Source organism: Siniperca chuatsi, linkage group LG10 (genome assembly GCF_020085105.1).
Source record: "Siniperca chuatsi isolate FFG_IHB_CAS linkage group LG10, ASM2008510v1, whole genome shotgun sequence".
NCBI lineage: Eukaryota > Metazoa > Chordata > Actinopteri > Centrarchiformes > Sinipercidae > Siniperca > Siniperca chuatsi.
The window spans coordinates 29,274,553-29,298,993 of NC_058051.1; the positions used below are offsets into that span (position 1 = coordinate 29,274,553).

General features: G+C 41.1%; 1 protein-coding gene across 6 annotated transcripts in view; it reads right to left on the minus strand.

The window, feature by feature from the left end:
- LOC122882618 (nucleolar protein 4-like) overlaps positions 1-24,441 on the minus strand; it is a 187,629-nt gene that overhangs the window by 48,134 nt on the left and 115,054 nt on the right. For all 6 annotated transcript variants that reach the window (XM_044210188.1, XM_044210189.1, XM_044210190.1 and 3 more), the window contains one exon: positions 21,433-21,586. In XM_044210188.1, coding sequence (XP_044066123.1) covers positions 21,433-21,586 — 154 coding nt within the window. The remainder of the gene's footprint in view (positions 1-21,432; positions 21,587-24,441) is intronic.

Below are 24,441 nucleotides of genomic sequence, written 5' to 3' on the forward strand. Positions count from 1 at the left end.
ATGTCTGAATATGAGCCTCGGTCGGGACTGCAGTGCATCCTCTTTTCATTTTGTTCTGCCCTGACTTTCCAAGCATGAAGAACTACTGGTTATTAGATGTCAATATCTACCTCCTTATACCTATAAACGCTTGTATAAGCAGGTCATTTCCTGTTGTTGGTTTGGATTACGTTGGGTGCGCTCCAAAACCCGGCCGGCACCGTGCTGTTTTGGTCGTGGTTTCCACTCCTTTTTTACATGGCACATGAAACAGCGCATGAAACAGCGCATGACGCTTGTCATGAACTTGAAATGAGCGGCAAGTATACCACATGTACCGACAGCGATTAACTCGCTATCACAGCTGTTGTCGATTTATTTTCTGTTTACTGACTTATCAATTAGTCAATTTAATTGTTTCAGCACTACAAATTTCTACACCAAACTAGAGGTGGAAATATGCATGATGAATCCAAAACTGGGCAAACTTTTAACTCCTCGGAAAAGAACCGAATCGATTTTATGCACCCAGCAAGTTTGTTCCAATGCTTCAACCAAAAAGATCTTTGTCAGGAAACAGACATGCTGAAATAAAGAAATAACTGTTCCAGAGCTCCAGCTGCAAACAACAAGCTTCATACAGTATGATGCAGCAGATACAGCATGTGTCCAGGATTTATTCATTTCACTACAGTACACGCTGATGCCTTGGCATGTGATTTGTCTTTGGTGTACAGTACAGGCTTACTCTGCACCATTTTCTAAGAAGATAAATGCCATGGTGCACATCATATCATAAAAAAAAAGAGTTGAAACTGCTACGTGTTATTTTACAACAGTATGTAAATCAAAGGTTTATCAGCCAGGGGTCGGTGTATTCCTTTAACATCTCTCCCCCTTTTCTCCCCGTTCATCTCCTCTCATCATTCTGTTTGTGTTTCTATTCTCGACCTCTGCTGCTTTCTCCCTCCCACAATCACGCTTTCTTCCTCTCATTATCCTGACTAGGGCTCTCTTTTTTCTACGCTCTTGTTTCCTCCATGATGTATAAGACATCATAGGCTGAATATGAAGTATGATTCCGTCAAAAAATAATACAGTGGACAGACGAGGGGTTGGTTAGCATTTAATCGAATCTGAATCCAGTTCCGTATCCCTTATTGAATCTTTTTAGGTAATTGGTTTGGGTGGGAATGAAGATGTCTTAGAAAAGACAACTATGTATTGTTTTTATTTCACTCAGTATCATACCTACACCACAGAGATTCTACTGTGCTGAAAGGGTTTAGGGCTTTCACCACATATTTGGTCACTGCTCTGTGACATTCATTAACCCTGTCCTGACTCGTTTTTCTGCAGAGGAAAACGGTATTTGCTCCTCACTGGGGGGTTGTGCTACAGCTGCAGAAGTAAAAACAACACAGTGGAAATAATATTAACTCTACTGTATTGTTCAGCAAATATTAACTCATTAAATCACAGATTTTTCTCGATGTGTTCTGTTACCTGAAGGCTACCTGGTTGTTGCACTGTTACAGGTCACAGAATACGGTGCAAAAGCGGCATTAGGCTTAGGGAGAGTATTCGTCCTTCTCAAGTTATCAAAAATGCCACAAGTTCTTAAATATTTAAGCAAGGCACTCGTCATTCCCCCCTTTCTTGTGAGAACCCTCCCGTAAATATTGCATTTCGCACTTGTTTCGTTGACCTTGGGACGTTTAAGTTAAGGTGGTCAGCCATGTTCAGTCAGTCTTGTTAACAACTGGGTCGCTGAGTTTACACGTGTTTGTATAAGTCACCAGTTTTTTTTTTCTTTGCAGATACCCGTAGTGTAAAGAGACGATCCAAGAGAGATCATGAATGAAAGATTCGAAGAGGGATTCGTCGGCAGACATTAGATGATAACTGGTTGAATAAACTGACACAGAAAACTATCTATTTGATGATGTGATAACTACCAAAGTACCGCTTTGAGCTTTCTGTCTCTTTCCCCCACAATTCTTTGCTCTGTGCATTTCTTTATCTATAATTCATTCTTTATCCTCATTCCTTTTCCTTCAGTCCTGTTCTTTTTCACTCACTCCACCATGTTTTCTCTGAAAACATCTCATCTCTCCAACCTCTACCCCCTTCGTCACGTATTTTTCCTTCACTCACTCCCTCAGTCACTTCTTTACTCTTCCAAATCTGCATACTTGTTTAGGCATACTTGTTTAGGCATTCTCCCCTTTTAAAATCAGATCCCTCAAACTTCCTCCTTCCATCCATCCATCACTTTGTCTCACACCTTCTCTTCCACTCTGTCCATCCCCTCCCTCTACCCATCGACTCTACATCTCGCACTTATCTCCAGCCCATCCTTTTCAGTCACTTGCTGCAGTGAGTGTGTGTGTTGTGTGTGTGTATCCTGCAGCTTGCGGCTGAGTCTGTGGCCTTGAGAGGTGAAAGACAATGCTGGGAGCCCCTCCCTGCCTCCCTATCTGCCTGCCTCCTCCCACACACACACACACACACACACACACAGTACGTGAGGAACACAAAGACCCAGACTGGAGAGCTGCTCTACTACCCAACCTCGCTCTCTGCACCACTCCCACACACACACATTCCCACAATCCCAGCTACAGAAACACACACATTCTCGATGTTAGCTCCAGTAACTGTCTCTGTACCACTTGCACCTCCCCGGGTTCCTACATCTCCCCCTCTCTGCCCCAAGGGGTCCTGTATCTACTCCTAACTCCCCCCAGGAGCCCTATATCTGTCCCTAACACCTCCACGATCCTTAATTCAACCCCTATCTCCTGAAAAGCTCTAAATCAACTCTCATGTTTCCTCAAGAGTACAGTATGTACACCCCTAACTACCACCCAGAGCCCAATATCTAGCCCCGTCTCCCATCCGGAGCTGTAGAGGAGCCCCATCTCACCGCAAGAACTGATCAATTTATCCCCAAGCTCCACCACAGAGTTTTATTTCTTCACCAAGAGCCTGTATCTATCCCTGTCCTATAACCCTGTCTGATATCTATCCCCAACAACCCTACAGAGCTCTAGATCTATCCATATCTCACCCCAAGGTCCTACAAACCCCTGACACCCCTACACATGTCCCTATTAGCGCTATATTTACCGCCTACCCCAAAACTTCCTGGAACGCTGAAACAATAAGTCGATTAAGTGATTAGTCGATTGACAGAAAAATAAATGGCAACAATTCAATCGATGAATCATTGTTAACAAAATGATAAAGGTGCAAGACAAGACATCTGAAGATGTCACCTTGGACTCTAGGAAATTTTTATGGACATGTTTCACTTTTTTCTGACATTTTACGATGAAAATAATTAGTTGCAGGCCCATTTCTCTGTGCTTCTTGAAGGGATGAAGACAGGAAGTTTTAACTGTCTCAAGCTCTTGGGCCATTTCCACAATTTTCAGCCTTTGATTTTTCAATTGTGTTAACTGCGCGTGTGACAGACAGATTGACAAACACGAATCCACAGCCTCCGATTTTGAACTAATTTCAAATCAACACCCACGTTGTCACTGCAAGTATGATGTGTTGGTATTTTATTAGAGTTATAGATGACGTACTTATGGTTCAGTCAGAGTTGTCCACCAGCATTATAATGATTATGATGCAGGTTGATTACATTTTTACTATATAGCAGATCAATACTAGCAGCAATGTGAAGCCCTTAGCTTTATCAGATTTCATGCACGAATGTATGAATGTTTTATTTTCATTGTTATTACATAATGGTCGCATAATGGTCTAACGGTCTAAATGCTGCTTCAGAGGCTTTCCCATCCTACAAACAATAAAATATTTGCATGAATTCAAAGATATGGATTATCAACACAAAATATCAATATCAGCGTCAGCCTTCAAAAACAGACACATTAGCCGAATCTGAATACCTACACATGATTCACATCGTTCTCACCTAATGGAGTCACTCAGTGGAGAGTGAAGGAGAGGTTTCCTTGACAACCGTGTAGAGGTTACAGAGTACATTGTACAGAATAACATAAGACATTATATACTGTATATTTTCTGCTTGGGAAAAGAATATCCTTATAGACACAGGATATATACACAGCAGCAATACTGGTCGATTATTTTGTCAATGCAGAAGTAAACAGATTGTACATCAGAAATATTAGACAGACTTTCCCTACCTTCCTATACGACAACGCTAAATAACTAATCTATACAAAAACAAGGAATCTAGTCACAATAATGCATAAGTTATTTCAGAATGACCTGAAAGTGTTCGAGAGGAACCATAAAAAAATTAGTTTTGAGATGTGAAACCCAGAAAAAAAAAGAAAGAGTGGAAATGCTTTTAATTTTTTCAATTATTTTTTTCTATCAGAGGCGAGTCAGCTGCCTTCAGTGTGTTTTAAAGCAGCAGACTGTTAGTTCAACAGTCTGAGAGCTCAATGGGCAGGATTTGGAGACACATTTACATCCACCCACACACACACTAATAGACACACACACACACACAGACAGTATACTTCTCCATCTGCTGTCTAGAACCATATTTTGTGAAACTTTATGACCTCGCTGTAAAACTTGACTGGCTATCACAACTCACCTCAGAGCTTTATTAACTAGTTAAAGTCCTGCCTCTTTACATCTCCCTGTCTATTTCCTTTTTTATAGCAGTGAGACGAACACATGAAATATTTCCATGAATAAACCTGATGGATTCAAAGCCATAGACATTTTCCAAAATACATAATTAAGCATTCATGAAATTCAAGTAATACTTTTAAGTAACCATAACAAAATACCTTAACAGCTATTTGTGTTAACTCATGCAGCATTTTGATGAGGTCATTTCTACCTCCAGAGGTCATGTGACTGAAATATCTTCTTTTTTTTGTGTGGCTGATGATCTTCTGTGGTAGTTGCGTTGTGGAATTTATTATTATTATTACTATTTTATTTCATGGTTTGTGGCACAACATTATGCCGTCTAACTTAAAACTACAAAGCAAACATTAAGTCATATTTACTTAAACTTCAACTAGACCACTTGACATGTATTTGTATCTTTATTGCTCGTGTATATTGTTGTAAAAGGTGGGCTGCAATCCAGTACCAGATACAGAGCACACACACAGGGCCAAGATTACGGAGGGCTGGTATGTCCTTCCTATCTGCCTTCAACAGACAAGGCCAAGGACTGCTGTTTATAAAAGCCACTGCACACCCTCCTCCCGTGTGTGTGTGTGCAGGTCAAGGCTAAATAGCAACTAGCCTAGTGTCGCTTTGTTAACACCTCCAACACAAAAACAGTCAGAACAGGACCCTTCCAGTTTATTCTGACTACTGCTGTCTGTACTCTCAGGTTGACTTAATGTAATGTAGATCATGTGTTAAGTTTTCCTTTGAGCTGTAGCTTCACCCCCAAATGAATGAGCCAGGAACACTTTTAGCTATACGTTAAGGTGCAAAGACTCCATGGAAACTGAGCATAAGGTAGTGGGTGGACTCTGAGTTAAGCTGTTTAGTCAACTTAACGATATGACTTGTTTCCTGGAACAAGGCAAGATGATTGTGACTAAAATCAGTTACAATTAGCAATGAAACAAATAGCTAATCAATCGTTTAGGCAATCGACAGACAACAATCAACAATCAATCGTTTATGTCATCTGGAAAAAACATTTGCGTTTTTGCGTCTTCTCAGATGTGAGGATTTGCTGCTTTGTGTATTATATCATAGTATTTTGAATATCTTTGACGTTGAAGACATCACCTTGAGTTTTGGAAACTCATGATGGGCATTTTCTAACAATAAAACAATTAATTAAAAGAAAAAAAATTCAGTTTTGAATATAATTGTTAGCCATACCCACAACAGTTAGCAAATGTGGTTCAGAAAATGTTTATATGTTTGACACAGCTTCCACAGGACAAAAACAAATCTCGTTCAATCACTTTAAGTTCTGGACTAAAAGCAGCTCTGCTCTCTGTGTGTGTGAGTGAGTGAATGTGAGAGAGAGAATAGAGTGGAAGAAGAACCTAAGTACTGCACTTCCTTTTTCTGAAGTTGTATAAATATGGCACCGAACAAACACACACACACAAACCACATACAGGCATTTGAGTAGAAGAGTAAAAGGGGAAAGAAAAGAAAATGTTGCTAACACTGGCGTGCGGGAGAAGCGTTTGTTTTCTTGTCTTGTATTCAGAAAATGACACTGCAGCTCTGTGCAGAATGACGACCTGCACTTGACACCGCGCTCCTCTATATTCTTTCTCCTCTTTCAGACGGAGAGCTCGCAAAGCAGAATAGGGAGAGAAAGGATGCGCAGCATACAGCGTTATCTGATAGAGGGAGAAAGAGAAAGATTGGACTGTGTGTTTCTGTTAAAGGGAGTGAAACTGCAATTATAGAAGAATTGCACCGATGGCATTGTCATATTGATGAGTGACAATAAATCTGAATCAGGACAGAGAAGAAAAAAAAAAGCAAATGAGAAGAGAAACGTGGCTGAGCTGGACAAAGGAAACAAACCATCTAACACCGATGTGAAGAAGGAAGGAAAGGAAGCTGTAATCAGGGCGAAAGTAAACAAATACACTAATAAGAGAAAGTGAAATTCCCCACAGTTCTGATTTAATCGTGGGTGAAGATCCACAACAGGAGACTCATTATAAAATAATCATCTGTTTATTAATATAAACATTTTTAAGGGTAATAACAAGATGCTTCAGACTTTTAGGTCACAGGAAGAATCTTATCAGGGAGTTAAATGATTTCAAGGCTTCAGCACAGATTCGTTTATTATTGTTTATTAGTTATTGTTTGTTATTATTGATTAATCTGTCGATTATTTCCTTTGCTTAATGCACCAGTGAATGAAGTGTCCATCATGGGTTCACAGAGCACGCGGTGACATCAACAGAGTAAAACCCAAAGATATTCAATTTAAAGTGATATAAAGCAGCAAATCTTCAGATTTAGGAAGTTGGAACAGCAAATGTTTTGCATTTCTGCTTGATAAATAATAATGTTTTTAAAATAATTTCTGATAACAATTTTAGCAAATGTTACATAAAATAAACAATTTTTACTAAAATGTGATATTAAGCGTATAATTCGAGGACACTTGGACACTGGCAGCGCAAACCTCCGTCAGCTCGCAGCTACTGTATAACTGCAGTATCACGCTGAGGTGATTCTGATTGGTGTCCTGCATACGCATCTTATCCTCCAAGGTCTACTGATTTTTTTTTTTTTCAGGGTGATTGACAGCTGACATCCTCTGTGTCCTGTGGAAAGTGATTCATAACCCCGAGGCCAGGCTTTACTGTGGATAATGGACCGCAAAAGGTCAAAACTGACCAGAAATGACGAGAGGGAAAGATAAATTGATTCTCGTCCCTTTTTCAAATTTAAAAAGTTCACTTTTGGGAGATATTTTCGCTGAAAATCCCACTGCGTTACACAGTTTACTCATGTTTGAGTCTGGATATATGCATCTAATAGTGTTAGGACAGGATTTATCTAATGATGCTGTTTAGGAGGTTTGTGTGCGTGTGTGTGTGTCTTTGTTGTACGTCAACATGTGTAACGGGTGAAGCGCAAATCTATCCCTATATCTGTGTTAGGGTGTGTGTGTGTGCATGTAGAAAGGGGGAGGGTGAAGGGCGATGATGATGATGATGTTGATGATGATGATTATTTTCAGGCGTCTTCTCAGGTTTGGTGTGAGTGTGAACGTATATTCTGAGGGGTGGGGTGAACGGGGCAGTGAATAGAGTGGAAACAGAGGGATGCGTTCAGGGTAAGGGTGGTGGATGGATGGAGGGAAAGATGTTGATGTTCAGCGGGTCACAGTGAGTTGAAGCTTAAACATCTGGGTGGTTTGGATTGGAGGGTTAGAGCCCCTCCACCCCCTCCGTAACATCTGTCTCATCTCCAGGGCAAGCCTCCACCCTTAACCTCTTCTCTTTTCTCCGCAGCTCCTCTCATTCTCTCTGTTTAGCCTCTGTTCTTTAGGGTTCACTGCTTTTTCTGTTTGTTCATCTCTGTCAGTCTCTTTTAAAAGTTTCTCTAACATCCACACTGCTCTGTTTTCATTAATATACTGTATCTCGTCACATCTCTGACTGGTTTACTGTACATGCTGTGTGGTGGACATTCAATGCTTTTTTCACTTACCAGAAAGGCAAAGTTACACAAATGTGAAAACATATCAGTAGGGCAAATGCCACTTTTATTTAAACTGACCACTCTCTTGAGCAAAAACCACCAATGTCCCGTTATTATTATTATTTTATGTTGCAATCAATGCTTTCTGACAAGTGGAAAAGCAATTCTCTAAAATGAACAACATAAAAAATGTCTCCATAACAATGTGTGGAGAACAGTTGTATTGGAAGGTAATGCCGCGTTTATGTCATGTTGGAGTTAATTACGAGTTAATGAATAAATAGTGTTCACATCAACATCCAAGTTGAATGGATCGTTAGATATGACGGGATTTTCCTGAAAGCGCAGATATGTCTGATTTGGCATTTGATAATATGGAAGTGCTTGAAAACCAAGCAAACACGGACCCCTCGCATCAGCCAAAGCCCGCTGATTAATGCAATTAAACCCAAATTAAATGGATATTGTGTTGTTGTTAATGCACAGTGTTTTTAGCTCTCACATGACTAATTCTGTAATCATACAACCGTCTAAAGTTGTTCAATGATGTGAACGCTTGCAAGTCGCAAACATAAGAATATTTCCCCATCTCTATCACACATCCCATGTGAACACGGCATTAGCTCTTTGTTCATTTTTTAATCAGTGCTACTTAATTGCTTCCTAATGAAAGCCAAGAGATTCTTTGTATGCGGTAAAGTGTGTACACTGCACAGGCTGTGTGTTATGTGTGTGCATGTTAGAGTCCTGATTTCCTCTCATTATTAAGTTATTTTTTCCCTCATGACAACAAAAAACATTGACCCTTCTGTGTTGTTCATGTTATCAGCTCTAAGCCAGTTAGGTCCCACTACAGCCGCCCCACTGCTGGAGAGTGAGGTGGTCCCTCAGGTGTGTATCTGTCTCTTTATCTTATTGCACTGACTGAAAAGGCAGAGTGTGTGTGTGTGTGTGTGTGTGTTTGTTTGAGTGTATGCGTGGTGCTCTATGCTCCTGAGGAAGGGGCCAGCCGATAACCATGGGTACAAATTTCAGATTGGGACACATTTTATTGAGCCAACCTTTGGCTATACTCAACCCTCCAAACCATAAAACAATAAGAGAACACACACTGACACTCCCAAGGTCTTAAAAACACCCCCAAACACACACACACACACAGACACACACACCTTGAACCTTACAGGGTTTGTTGAACTGAGGGTGGCGGCCGGAAAAAGGGTGGAGAGTGAAGGATGTGGGTTGTGTGACATTCTGACGCTGAAAGGGAAAAACAAGGAACGAGGAGAGGGCCACACCGTTCAGCTCAGTTCACTCTGATGGACACAAACGAATCCAAATACGCTGGAAAGTTTAATTCACACCAACACAGATTTCTCAGTGATTTTAGTTGACCATCTCTTGATGCATCGTAGTAAAGGTTTCAGTCGTAGTCATCTGGACACTGTTTTCAGAATCAAGACGTTTCGGCTCCCATCCGGAAGTCATTCTCATTGTCATTGTGAAAAAATGGGACGGGAACTAGAAATTTAAGCTACTCTGTGTTACATAAGCCCCGCCCTCAGGAAGGAGTCTACCTGAGTATCTGTTAATAGCTAGTTTCACCTGAAACTGACCTAATAGTTTCAAGATGGCCCAGTAATCAGTAATCAGGCCTATTGTTTTCTGGCTGCATCTACTTCATCACTGTTAAGTGCCTGATTAGCATGTGATTGGCATGACCATGGTGTTAATACACTCAGATAGACTTTGGGCAGATTGAATCTCAGACCACCATTTCTGTTCAAAGAGGGGTTCTCTTTCTTCACAAAAATGGCTTCCTTGACTCCTCTTTCAAACCAACTCTTCTCTCTACTTAGAATCTTCACCTCGCTGTCTTCAAATGTGTGGTTTGTAGCTTTTAGATGCAAATGCACGGCGCTCTGTAATCCTGAGTTAGCGTGTCGTCTGTGCTGATAAAGTCTTTTGTGAAGTGGCTGTTTAGTCTCACCTATGTACCGTTCTTTGCAGTTTTCCTCACTGCACTGAATGGAGTAGACAACATTGCTCTGTTTCTGTGTGGGCGTCTTGTCCTTAGGGCGAATGAGTTTCTGTCTTAAAGTGTTGCCTGGTTTAAAGAAAACAGGAACATCGTGCTGTCTAAAGATCCTTTGTAGTTTTTCCAGACAGTCCAGATACATAAGGAATGGAGACACCGTTCCTTCTTGGTTCTGTTCCCCTTTTGTCCTGTTTTTTGGCTCTTTTAACTTTGTTGATAGTTTCTAGTTCCCGTCCCATTTATTCACAATTGAGAATGACTTCCGGATGGGAGTCGAAACGTCTTGATTCTGAAAACAGCGTCCAGATGACTACGACTGAAACCTTTTCTACGATAGAACACTCCTGGACGAATGAGGGACTACACCGTCTCTTGATGCAGATACACTTCCTTTTCTATAAATGCGTCAATCCACACAGAAAAATACAGATGTGATACACGCCGTTCTGCTAGTTCTTTTAGTTTTAATGTATCTGGAGTTTTTTACTTTTTTCTTTTGCACCACTGACTCAAACTTCAGGCAGCCATTCACATCACACAAAACTCCTACTTTCAAGAACATGTTACTCTGTCGACTATCTGCAACAATCCTCCAAGGCCTACAGCTTTGTCCATGGCATAACATTTTTTGGAGGAGATAGTCAGCTTTTGCTAATTTTAGTGTACTTTTAACCTTGCTGACATTTATTGTGCAGCCCACTGAAAACTCTTTTTGTCCATTCAACACATTGATAATTTTGGTGTCTTTTCAGCTCCACAGCTCCAGTCAGCTGCTGCTGATTGAAGAGTAGGAAGCTGAACAACTAATTTAATTACTGAACAAACAATATGCAGACTATAAATAAAATTAACAAGACTAAGAGTCTACAGCCACGCTGGCGGCTCTGTGAGGCTGTACTGTTAATGTCAGCATGCTCAAAATGACATGCTGATGTTAAGCAGGTATAACGTTGATGTTCACCATCTTAGTTTAGTGCGTTAGCGTGCTAACATGCTCTAATTAACACCAAACACAAAGTACAGCTGAGGCGGATGGAAATGTCATTAGTTTAACAAAAGTAATGGACAAATTCAAATTTTGGTGTGATGGTGGCACCGGATGAAAAGTCAGGGGATCACCAAAGGTATCAGAATCCATCCATTTCACTCAAAACCACAAATGTCTACCTCATGGTGGCGCTACAGGACAAGTCAGGAGATCAAAGTCATTAGGATAAATTGTCTGAGCACCATAAATAGCTGTGCGCAATTTCATGGCAATCCACCCAATAGTTGTGGAGAAATTTCAGTCTGGACCAAAGTGGTGAACTGAGCAACCGTCAGACGTCAGACCAACACAGTGACATCGCCATCCCTACAGCCGTGCCGCTAGCATGGCTAAAAAGTAACGTAGAAAAAGTTTAATTCACTATTTCTCTCCTCTTCTACTCTAGGTTAAATATAAAGTAAATGCCATCAACTCTTAACTGTTATACACTCAGTGGCCACTTTATTAGGTACACCTGTACAATCTATTGCAATTCAATACAACTCTGCTATAAATTCTACCCTAATGAAGTTTATAATGTTCAGTTTTTGTTGACTTTGTCTGAAATGTGTAAATTCAATTACATGTTTATCAGTGAGGTCATAGTTAAAGGTGGTGTTGTGCTGGACTACATTATATTTCAAATTCTATGTATACAAACATGAGGGGGCAGAATATTAGAAACACCTCTGCATATAATGCAGTCCCGTACAACACCACCGCTACCTATGACCTCAAAGCTACAACATATAACTGAATTAACACCTCTATGACAGTGTCAAAAAACAAAAACTGAACATTATCGGCATCATCAAGTAAATTTAATGGCAGAACAGTTTTATTAGATTGCATTAGATTGTACAGGTGTACCTAATAAAGTGGCCACTGAGTGTATATCATCAAGTGATACTAAATTAATTGATTGACTGATATTTAACTAATTTTCCATCAACCTTCTTTGTATACTTTGATTAATAATTTCTAGTTTACCCAGAACTTGTTGCTTTCAGCTGGGATTACTGTTTAGGCTGAGAGAGTAAAAGTGATAACAAGTGGTTTAGAACCGTTGCTGCAAATTGCCATCAGGTCATTTCCACAAAATACTGTACATCACACAACAAAATGGACACAGTTACATGAACAACTGCTGATTTAGTGTGGTGTACTTTTTCTTCATACTTCTGCTGTCTGACATGCAGGGAAAAGGCAGCGTTCATGCTGATTTGAGAGCTTATCGAGTTTAGTCAGGCACTTAAAGTAAAAGTTGTAGAGGTTTCAGCCTCTCACAGCTGCAGACATCATTAAAGCCAGGCAGGACGCTACTGCACTCTGCTCCAAGTCAACCGGCTATAAATATGTCAACAGGTTGTGCTCAATCACAGCTGGTGTTCACTACTGTAAACTAATTGTGAAGCTAGTTACCAGCCTCACTTCCTCTGTGTGTGTGTGTAGCTGTTTAGGAGCCGTAAAGAGGGTTTGTAATATTAATTGCATAGCTTCTTATTTGAATTTTAGTCTTGGAGTGGGGGGTGGGGGTGTTAATAATTGAGTGGAGTGCATCCCTCACCAACACGCGTACGTGATGAGAGACTTAACAACATATATAAACATACAGCCTCATTTGTTGTTACACAACAAAACATATACAAACATAATTAATGTGCATATATCAGCAACACAAATAACTAGCCACATGTTGCAAAGAGCACGCACAAACACAGATAAACAAACATCCAGAAGCATCTGGTAAAAACCCCACATTCAAAGAGAAATGTCACGTTAATGCCTCTGTGCATTTTTAATGGTATTTCTATTAAGTTGGCCACTGGTCCTCCGGCAGGCTGACACCACAGCGGCCTAAAACTGTGTGTATGCCTGGCAGAGAAACACCACTGAAGGCATTTACATGAGAAATATTCATAAGACACACTGTTGTAATTTAAAGTTTAATGGCCGTATGGCAGTAAATTACATGCAGATGCTTTTATCCAAAGTGTCTTGCAGTAGAGTTTCACTTTCTGTTCAATGCGTTTTTAAAAACCTCACAAAACCTGATCAAATCAAAATACCAATAATAGATTTAGGAGTTAGCATTGCTAGTGTCAACAGTCTGATATAGAAAATGGATGTAACACCCTGAGTGACAAGGACAATCAGATTTCACTGACTTAATTTTCACTTAATTTGTGCGTGTATTGTGCACGGTGTGAAGTTCATTAATTTAGCCACATGAACCAGCTTGTGTTTGTTAGTCTGGTGAGTTCACAGATCCAGAATGATGCCATCTCATTTTAAAAAATATCTGTATTCTGCCCTGCAAACAGTGATGTAAGTGACAGAAATGCCTTTGTTCTTTTTATTTATTGCAGCGTTTGGTCATCGGTGCTGTATTTTGGCTGGTTTCCTCTACAAGCACAGATTTTTTTGCTTTTCAGTTGTTTAAGGGATCGTAACCGCTGTTTATTTGATTTCACACAAGAGAATACTTCCGAACTGGATCTATCTATGGCATGTGATATATGTATATATAGCTATGTTATATCAGCTACATCATATCTGTGAAATGCTTTATTTTTATAAACCAGGAATACGATCCCTTAACAAATTACTAGAGTTACTTTGGTCATGATACTACGTAAATAGTGGTGAAAATCAGTCACGCCCGGGGCAACACGTCAATAATGCAGCAGCATCTCCACACACTGCCTCAACCATCCACACCTTTACTTCTCACCTTTCTAAATAAAGGGCATACTGCTTCCTGCCTTAGCACTGAAATTTGACATTGGATGTAAATCACGTGCTGCAGAATAATCCATTCTAAACGTATTTCATACAGCTACTAAGCTGCCTACAAACAATTCAGACACATCATTACCACCCCTCCTGGTTTTAAGGAGATTTTTTTGTGATACTGAGAAAGGAAGAAAAACTGTGTGCTGGTTTTCGCATCTGACTGAAATGATCCTGCTGGCCTCCATCCAGCAGCATCCAGTTCACTAGTGACAGAGAGAGAGGATGATTTAATCCAACTCTCCATCCTCTCCTCTCTTTCTAATTCAGCTGAATGCCTGACCTCCATCCCTCCATCCATCCTGCAGTTCAGACCCTCTCCTTCCTCGCTGCCCTTCTTCCTCTTCATCCCATCCCTTCCTCAATCTCCCCCACTCGGCTTTGAGTAGCAGGGGTGAGGGAGGATGAGGAAGGGAGGGGATCAAAGTCATCCTGTCGTTTGTTTCCCCACTGCCCTACTTTCCTCTGCTGCACCGCTTTAACACATTAGACCATGTGGGCCACTGGCCTACAGCACCAACGTGTGTGTGTGTGTGTTTACTGTGTATATGCTGTATACACACACAGTATATGCATGCATGTATGTGTGTGTATAGGGAGGAGAAAGTGAGGCATGCAGGGAGGTAAACTCGGCTCTCCTCATCACATATTCCCTCTCTGTCTTTATTGACTGCAGCCAGGCTGAATTCCTGACTGTTCACCCGAAAGCACATGCTGCCTACATGTTCATCTTGTTTTCCCCACTGTTTACCTATAATAGCAATGTCTGCCTGTCTGTGTGAATACTATTCTTATTATTCTTATTAACATCACAAGTACAAAGTTTTCAACGTTTGGGGAGCAGTAGTCTTTACAATAATAGAATCCAGATGACACAAGAACATGTACGAGTTTTTCACTGTCAGCTAAGGAGAGCTGGTCACAAATCATGGCGTTTAGAGGTGAGCGATAAGATAAGATTGTCTATGACGGTATATGAAATTCTATATTGTCATATGCATATATGTCATGACAGTAAATTTTCTGGGAAAATCAATTTAGATACTGTTATGGATACAATAACCACAGAGTTAATCCAGTGGACGTAATAGCTGACAAACCAAGGTACCTTATATTCAATAAAAATATTTCCAATATTTGTAACGTCACCCACGAGGGTGAAATACTCCCAGAGAGTGAGAGAGAGAAAGGGAGAGTTACCACGTTAAAAACAGTTTGGCAAAATCTCTGACAATAGACAAATTTATATCATCTTGCAGTATATAATATATTGTCATTTTAAGCCACCCCTATTGCACATGTTGTATAAGTTATTGCTTTATCTGTTCTTGCAGAAAGTTTTGAAACATCCATATTATGTTAATGCCATCTTCAGAGCAAAGATCTGATACTGTAGATTTCTGTGTATCATCTGCACCGTGATGAAAGTTAATATTGTAATTGTAAATAATGCTGATTAGAGGATGTGTATAGAAAATCAGAGGCCCCAGAACTGAGCCTTGAGGAACACCTCACGGTAGGGCATGGTGCTCAAGACAACTGCAAAATAATGCCAGTCTGTCTTCATAAACTGCCTGCTTGTCTTTCTTGTAGTGAGATCGATTCCTAATCATTCTACTCTCAGTAAAATTTAAAATCAAGAACCTGTCTTTTTTGCCTGCCTACAATGAAGGATATGGATAAGATAAAACACTAGGTGACAATGTTCTTTTCTTATGCCGAGTGCATTCATTAATTCATACACAGTGTGGAGATCTGCGATCCCGTCTTATTTGGGATTAACTGTGTGCATGTCTCAGTATTCCAGATAATATCACTAGATCCCACTTATTTTATTCAGTTTTGTTTTGCAATAGAGATGATCCGGCTTATTGTAAATGGGACACAATTTACACAATCTGCCAAATGAAGAAAGTGCACTGAAGAATTCTGAATAATACCAAGATAATGATTTGCATCTAAAGAGGAACATTAAGTGGCGACATGGATGAAAGGATGGAAAATTCACCTAAAGCTAACGAACAGTAAATTTCTGTATTAGCTAGTTAAACGTGATTTTTAAAGACCTGTATCTGATCTGTACACACATTCAGAATACAGAGGGAAGTGTTGAGAGCTAGCTTGATGGATGGATAGAGACAAATGGAGGGAGGGAGACAGAGAGGTGGGGGAATATAGGAGAAGAGAGGCATGCAGGGATGTCAGGATGAGAGTCCACTAATCTGTTTGACCCACCATCTCTTTCTCTCTCCTTCTCTCTCCCATCATCACTCCTCCATTAGAAAGAAAGAGGGAAACCAGTTTTACTGGAACATCTGTAGTATCAGTAGTCACAGACTATGTCAAGCTCAGTATGTCATCAGATCAATATATTGGCCTATCACCCGCCATTTTGTTCTCCTTGTTTCCATGCATTCCTCTTATCCTCCTCTCTCTCCTTCCTAGACGACGTCATCCTCGTCCTCCCTCGTTTTTTCTCCATTTCCCATCCCCTCTCCATCCTCTACACTCAGTTTTTCCCTCCCTCTCTTCAGTTTATCCCCTGTGGAGAGGACCTGTACTGTCAGCTCCATCTTCTGACAAGCCCGACACTCTGCTCTGCTACAGAGCAGACAGGAGCCTCTCAGGCGGGTAGGTCAGTGGCACAGCGGGGATCTAGTGTGGATGTCTCTCTGGAGCCTCGAGGGGGATGAGAGGATGCTCTCTGGCCAGGATTGTGAGGCAGTGGAGGGGCCACTTCTAAAGAGTGCGGTCCCTTGGAGGCAGAGTGATGTGGAGAGACGTCGAGAGCACACTCACACACACTTTCTCGCACACGCAGCCCTCCCAGAAAGCTCAAGAATAGTGTCATGAAATGAGTCTATTGCAAGTGCAAACAGATCTGGTGACCCAGTCGCCTGCCGGCCAGTATGAGTTCTGTCCAAGGTTGGATTCTATAGCATTAGCTGAATAAATTCACAGTGACAGCTAGAGTCAAGGTTAGCCTCGCTGCAGTGCGGTGGTTTGCTACTAGCACTTCATTTTGCAGCTGCCGGTTGCAACAGATCGTCTTCAGCTTTCAGGAATGAAGAAAGCAACGATCCTTTTCCCAGTGATGCTTCAATGATGGATTGTTTGACCGATCTCAATGACCAGGGGTTCGCAGAACTGACTCATCTAAATGACTGTACCATGTTTATCAACACACACACACATTCATCCAGTTTCATGTAGTGTAGAAAGTGGCAGGTATAAAACTAACAAAAAAAAAGTTTTTAATGGTCAGAATAACAATAATCTGTAACACTCCAGACAGGGTTAACCTGCCTTTGTGTCAGATGATTTGATTTTATTTTTTCAGCCTGAAGTGCTCAGAAGCTGGAGGTAGTGACAGATGTTTGATTCAGTTTACTTGCACAGATTTTCCTGGAAAGTCAAGTAGTCAGACACATGCTCATCAGACTGTGAGGCCACTGGCTCTTTTATGCAACTTTCAACACAAATTTGTCAGTCAGCCATGAGCCAGGTTTTCAACCTGCCAGTCTGAGCCATCATACAGTAAAAGCTTTTCACTTCAGCTGTCACTGTAAAGTTGAGTGGAGCAGAAAAAACAAAAGCGAGGTGGCGGTCAGGAGCTCTTAAAAGTGATTTATTAGCTGCTTCTGAGCTGGACGTTGGCATGTGTGTGTGGACCATCTGCTCTGCTGAAATGAGCTGCCTACTCCAGTTAAATGCCCTGACAGCTTGTTGGTCAGGAAAACACCCACCTGATATTATCAACCGCAAGCTCTTTGGCTGCGTGTTCAAACTATGTCCTCCTCCCCGTCTGAGGAAAGAGCTGCTGCACTTCTGACAGGTTTTATAAAGTCTCATAGCAACAGCCGTGACCAGCGCTGATCTCGAAACTAACTGGGAACATGAGGGGTTTTCCCACTCATTTAAACATTGAATTGTTATGTTTTGTGATTGCAACACACTGATCTGAACCGGACATCCCAGAAGCTCATGTTTTAATCTAAAAGGGAAGCAATCACCAACAAAAATCCAAGGCAGGCCTTTCCTCAGGGTGTAAGTTCCTTTCAAGGTCATATTTTTCATTTTCCAAAAAAAATAAATAAATAAAGGGTATGGCCTTTCCACAAACACATTTTAGTTTTCAAGACCCTTGGGGAGACCCTGAACATTTCCTCATTTCCTGTAGATCCATCTATCTGGCCAGCATTCAGGGCATCAGCCCGACCAGGCGACCCAACCCAAGTGTTTCATGCATTACTAACACTCCTGTACATTAGAGAAATAAGAGGAGGCTTTGCCGCGTGTCTGTTTCCTTGGATTGGAGTCTAATTGAGCAGGAAAGGCACTTCAACTCTGCCTCTCAGCTCCTCTGAGTGTTGTGGCATTTGGACGCCTACAACCCTCCTCTGGCTGCTATATGAGGTGTAGGGAACAGTGACCTTTTAATGACGAGGCCTTATACACTCTGCCACCCACTGTAGCCACACACACACACTTCTTTCTTTCAACCTCTTTTACCAGCGTTTTCTCCCCCCCAGCCACCCCCCTACTGCTTCATCTCTCCCTTTCCCCCCTTCCTTCCCCACCTCAGTCATATGGTTTTGCCTCTGTCAGTCTGTTCTTGTTTCCATTTAGCCTCTCTGAAAAGACCAAATACACCTGATGCCTCTAACTAGTAACTGGTGGCATTTTCATAAAAAATTATTTATTTATTTTTGCAATTTTCCATCACCGATTCATCTGATATTCAGTCTGTATACAGCCTGATTCAGTCGATTCCCGATTTTCCCGATAATGGAAATTCACCACGATCAACTTATCTTGAGCGTTTTTTATCCTGATCCGGGATAATATTGTATATTCTCCAATCCCTAGTTGCAGTTATTGAAATAAAATAATTACGTTAAGTACGTTGAGCTCACTGTAAAGTCACTAAACCCTATCACATATGTTTTAAGTCCCTCTAGAGATATTATAGAAATATGTTATACAAGGTTAAATTGATAAATGAAGGGAACGAGTGCTCAGTTTTTTTAATCCTCTCTTGCACAGGAAGTGATGACGTCAAAATACCGTCCACTCTGTTTCACTTGCATGTGATCTTTGAAAAGTGTAAGGCAAAAACACCGCAGCATTTAATGTGAAGCACTTCACTTCGACCCGACAGGGGATTTCGCTTTCTCCTCCTCCTCCTCCTCCATCCTTTTACTCGTCCTTTCATTCCTCCTCTTCTGATTTCGTCATCCCTCATCCAGCAGAAGAATGGAGGAGCAGCAGAGAAAGAAAGATCTTGATGGAGATCGGTTGGAGCACTTACTCCTGCCACTCAACCATCAACCCACCTCACATCAACGCACTCACACACACACACACACACACACACCTGGGCTTGTGTCACTACACTACTGCCCTGTTGTCTTTGCTCAGTAACAACTTGAAAGGAGCGGCAGAAAAACACACACACACACACACACACACACACACACACACACACAGTCACTCATAGTGGGTACAGCACCATTCAAATATGCATGGGCAAGGCCTCACACACACGCACGCACATACACACATACATACACACATACACACAAGCTGTGGTTACATGCACACTTTTTTGTCATTCTGATTTCAGGTCAACTGTTTACATGGATGTGATCTAATACTAATTGTGTGACGTGCGCAAAAGTGACTCATGCATGCGTCTTCCTCAGCGCAGTATTTGTCGTTATCGTGTTGCTCCTATGCAAGCAACAGCATGATAACAACGCATGCTTTTTTTTTGGAAGTGGAGAAGCGTACGTCCACATGCACGTACGTCCCGACGGCGTGCACAGACAGAACGCAGCCAGACGGTAATCAGGTTGATCGTTTACATGGTACAGTTTTTCTTTTGATCGGTTTATGAAAAGATTTAACCTACTCCCTCTGCAACCGACTGAAATTTCAATCGGTTTGGGCCTGACTGAGGTGTTTATATGGAGCATTTTTATTCTGTTTGGGCTTTTAAACCGTTTATAATCTGAATATAAGGCTCCATGTTACATTAGCAGGTAATTGCTGTATCCCTAGAGCATTATGAACCAATACAGCTGTCTTCAAAGTGAGCGCTCCTGAGCAGAGGAAGCCTTTCAGTGCAGAGAGAGAGAGAGAGAGAGAGAGAGAGCAGAGTAGTGTGACAGATGCAGAAAGGGAGAAAGTAAAAGAGAAATACAGTGTGGGGGCAAAGCCAGAAAGACAGGGAGGAGAGTGACAAGCAGGTACAAAGCAAGAAAGGTGGGAAGAGAGAGAGACAAAGGGACACAAGGTGGCAGAGAGAAGAATAAGAGCGGCAGTTCAGTATAAAGCGACGGAGAGGAAGAATGATGATGAGAGAGACAAAGAGATAACAAGGGAGTCTCCATCCTGACCTTCCAAAACCACCTTCAGTCAGAGAGCTTCCATAACATGAGCATTTTAATCCCTTCTGGCTTATCGTTGCTGTTTTCTCAAGGATCAAACAGTCTGGTTTCCCCTGCAACACGGCTGAAAAACCAGCATCTGACAAACTAAACACACACAATCTGCTGCTTGTACTGTATGTATGTAGGTATGTATGTATAAGCCATGGAAGACATCTCTCAAAATGCAGTGATATTCCAGATATGTGAGAGACTGTTAGTAGTAAACACAACATTAAGGAAGTTAAAGAACGGGTCATTAATCTGCTGCTTTTCAGTAAAACACATCTAGAAAATCTCCACTGCAACCCTTCTGCTCTCCACAATCACTGCTCTCTATCACAATTAATGAAAGAACAGAAACAAGGCGAAGTACAAGACACCTGGGTGTTATATCAGAACATACCATCACTGTATATCACAAAGTAAATGAAAGAATATAAACCCAGTAACTGGGTTTAAGCATGATACGGCCTGATCAAGTATGATGCATCTTTTTAGTGCTGCGGTGGTGAATCCCACACTGAACTGTAAATCATAACTCTTGCTTTTCTCTTTCATTTTACCTAAAAGGTATAAAGAAGATATTTTTACATCAGCTCTTCTCTCTGTCCACCATCTGTCATCACCTGAAACCCCCAAAGTGCTACAAATTGAGCTAATTTGTGCAATGCAGCAGAATGTTCCCACTGGCTCACAATGTAAGACATCGTGTTGAGGTTGAAAGAAGCCAAGGATCTTCTTGGTTATGGTCTCACAAGTTTAAAACAATTACACAAAAATTAAAGCCACTGATGTAACCTCTAAATTCATTTTGAAGATGCTTGGACCATTACGGGTCGATAAAATTCTGTGACCTTCAGGTTTATCCATCTCTTTCTAATCTCCAAAACGAAACAAGGTTGTTCTTCTCGGCTTGGTTTTCATTCAACAGCAGCAATGTGAAATTAAGAGCACATCAGATTTAACATCTTCCCGGTCCTTACCGTCGTCCTCCTTGCTGTGTGTGTTCTGGGGACTGTGGCGCATCCTCTCTCCTCGGCTCGGCGGGCTCAGGTCAGACGCTGCTCCCAGATCAGCTGCTAGCCACGTGGGCTCGCTCATCTCTGCCTCCTCCTCGCTGCTCAGTGAACTGTCATCCTGAGCAGAAGAGAAGAAACAGGAACTTTTCATCAGTATATTTTTATTTATTTTTTACATTCATGTCAAACATAGTAATCAAACTGTATTAGTGTAGTATTAGAAAAGCTCAATTTCTATAGATCGACACAGGATTGTACAGTCAAAAAGGAATTTTGTATTTCAGGCATTTAGCTTGCTCCACAGAGAAATGCTCTCTGTCCAATGATCAAATCTTTAATCACCAGAATAGCATTATGTCCAGTAGCAGGGAAGAATGTGGTGAGTTATTTAGGTTAAAAGTAAGAGAAAAAGTCATTAAAAAATGAGAGTACACAAGAGTACATTTTTAGAAAAGTTAAGAGTTGTTCATGCAGCAAACTGGTGGATACAACAAAATTTCCACCATTCACAAAATTCACTGGCAAAATCTGTTTCTGTTGTTCTCTACATTTACAAATATAGGGCCTTTCACAAATTGCATTCTTGCATCCTCCATGAGATGTCAACATCTAATGGCAGATGTACAATTTAAAAACAACGTAAACGACATTTACTTCAAACCAAGGACGCACTGGACAGTAACTTCACTGACAAGAACAAACGTGAACCTTCAAGATTTATTGCAAGAACAAAGCATCCTTTCTAAGCAGAGCTTTTGTCTGTATCTCTACAGTACAGAGACAGGTTTGAACTCCACAAGGACACAAATATTGTCTTGCCTTAATAATCACTGCCCCGTTAATGAAGTTAACAGGTGAAATCAATCAAATGCATCATAACTTTCAAATGTAATGCTTTGTACACTACAAGTGTAAATGAAAGCCACGATGCATACGTTGAGTGTTGAAAGTAAAGATGTTCCCTCACTAACAGAGGTGTCGAAAATGACTATTTGTCCTTAAGGCAGTGAGCGTACGCTTTCATTTAAGTCAACATGACTGGAAGTATATACCCAAAGAAGAATTCCTAGAAAAGGAGGGAAAGACTAAATCAACAATACTCTCTTTCCAAATAGAAAATATCTTTTGTCTGTAAATATACCTGCTCTGTATGCAGTGCCGTGTAAATCCACCTAATCTCAGATTAGCCACCTTCTCATGAATGAAACAGTTTTAAGCCATTTTTAATATCTCTATTCACCGCTTTGTCAGCGTCAGCATCCATGGCAGCAGCCATGGCAGCTGCTCCGCCGGTTTAACCCAAACATCAGAGGAAACAAGAAACACGAGGCAGAGAAACGGCAGGCAGGCAAATCAAACACAACATGCCAACTGCTGCTCGGCGTGTAGCACCTGCAGGCCTCGCTGGTAGCATCACACGGAGATGTTTTCCCTCTAAACTCTGAGCTGTCTTCCTTCCACCTCGCAGACTTTTCCTCCATTCGATCAAAAGATGTTGGCAATGAAAAATGCAACACTCCCAATGGGAAACAAGACTGTTTCCGAGTGTGATGTTTACATCAAAAAATGGAAATAGATTTAGTAGATTTAACCACTGTTAGATCAGCGAGTGACTGACAGACACACAGCAGGTATTTCTCTGGTAGACCTCAGTTATACACCTCTAAAGTCAGACCGAACATGAAGTGAATTTTAGAGGTAAAGAGTGCAACGACAATGGAAAGACACAAGTGGACACAAAAAGATAGAAAGAAACTAAGGTGAAGATTTAAAAGTGCTTCAACTTGAGCCAAACATCTGTGCTCATCCTGAAGCTGCAGGACTTGATTTCATGAATGTAAGAGATGAAATAACAGATAGAACTAGAGTTCCTGCTCTGATCTGAGATAAGTCAGAGCCCGAGCTGAGCCACACCACCAGCCAAAATATGTAATTGTTACATTGGCTGTTTATTTTGTGAATAAACATTGACAGATAAATATTTTAACTCTCACTTTTATATAATAATATTGGGGAACGACTATGATTATAGCAAAGGACACTATGGTTACGGTATGGTGAGGGTTAGGCAACTAAAACACTTGGTTAACGTTAAGGAAAGACTGCGTTTACGGTTACTAAAAAAGACTAACGCAAGGACACAAACTCCTGCATGAATGGCAGACGCTCTACACGTCTATCCACCATCCCGACCTCCACATACTTTTCCACCGCTCTACAAAAAGGCCGCTGGATGGAAATTGCAAGGCACAGATTCGTCCAATATTGGCATAATTCCTAGGATATTTGGCGGTCAGAACAAACCATTAAAATGTGTCCTTACCTTTTTTCAAACTCTCTTCGGCATTTCAATCACACACACCTACACACCTCTACAGCTGTTATCAGCATCTAAGGAGACCTGCACTTTCAGTAATGAGGTCCTCAGGGCTGCAACTGCCATTTATTACACACACAAAACACATGCAAACAATGAAAAGATTAATGAATGAGCAAAGACCTCAATGACACTGGAGCTAAGACGCAGTAAACTGGTCTTTTCATTACTGTTGTTGCTCTAAAATCTCTCAAATAAAAGAGAGACAGACAGACGGACAGACAGACAGACAGGTGAATACACAGCTTTACAGACAGGTGGACTGACAGGCGAAGAGCAGCAGGCTGACGGCACGACCATCACAAAAAGAGGCCACATTTTCTGCTCATTTTACGTACATGTCGTCCGTCACTCGGAGCGGGAATACGATGCATAATTCATCAATACACATGTGACAGTGAAAAAATGCTCAGCTAATAACGACAGCTGCTCTGCAACAGGCGTGGCTGTTGCGGTGAGAAATGACAGAGATGTAGACAGAAACAGAGGCAAAGAAAAGAGACGCACATAAAAGCAAAAGAAAAATGTTCCACTTGGACAGCTGTCTTTCAGATATAGTCTACATTTATATATGTATATTTACTTATATAGATATA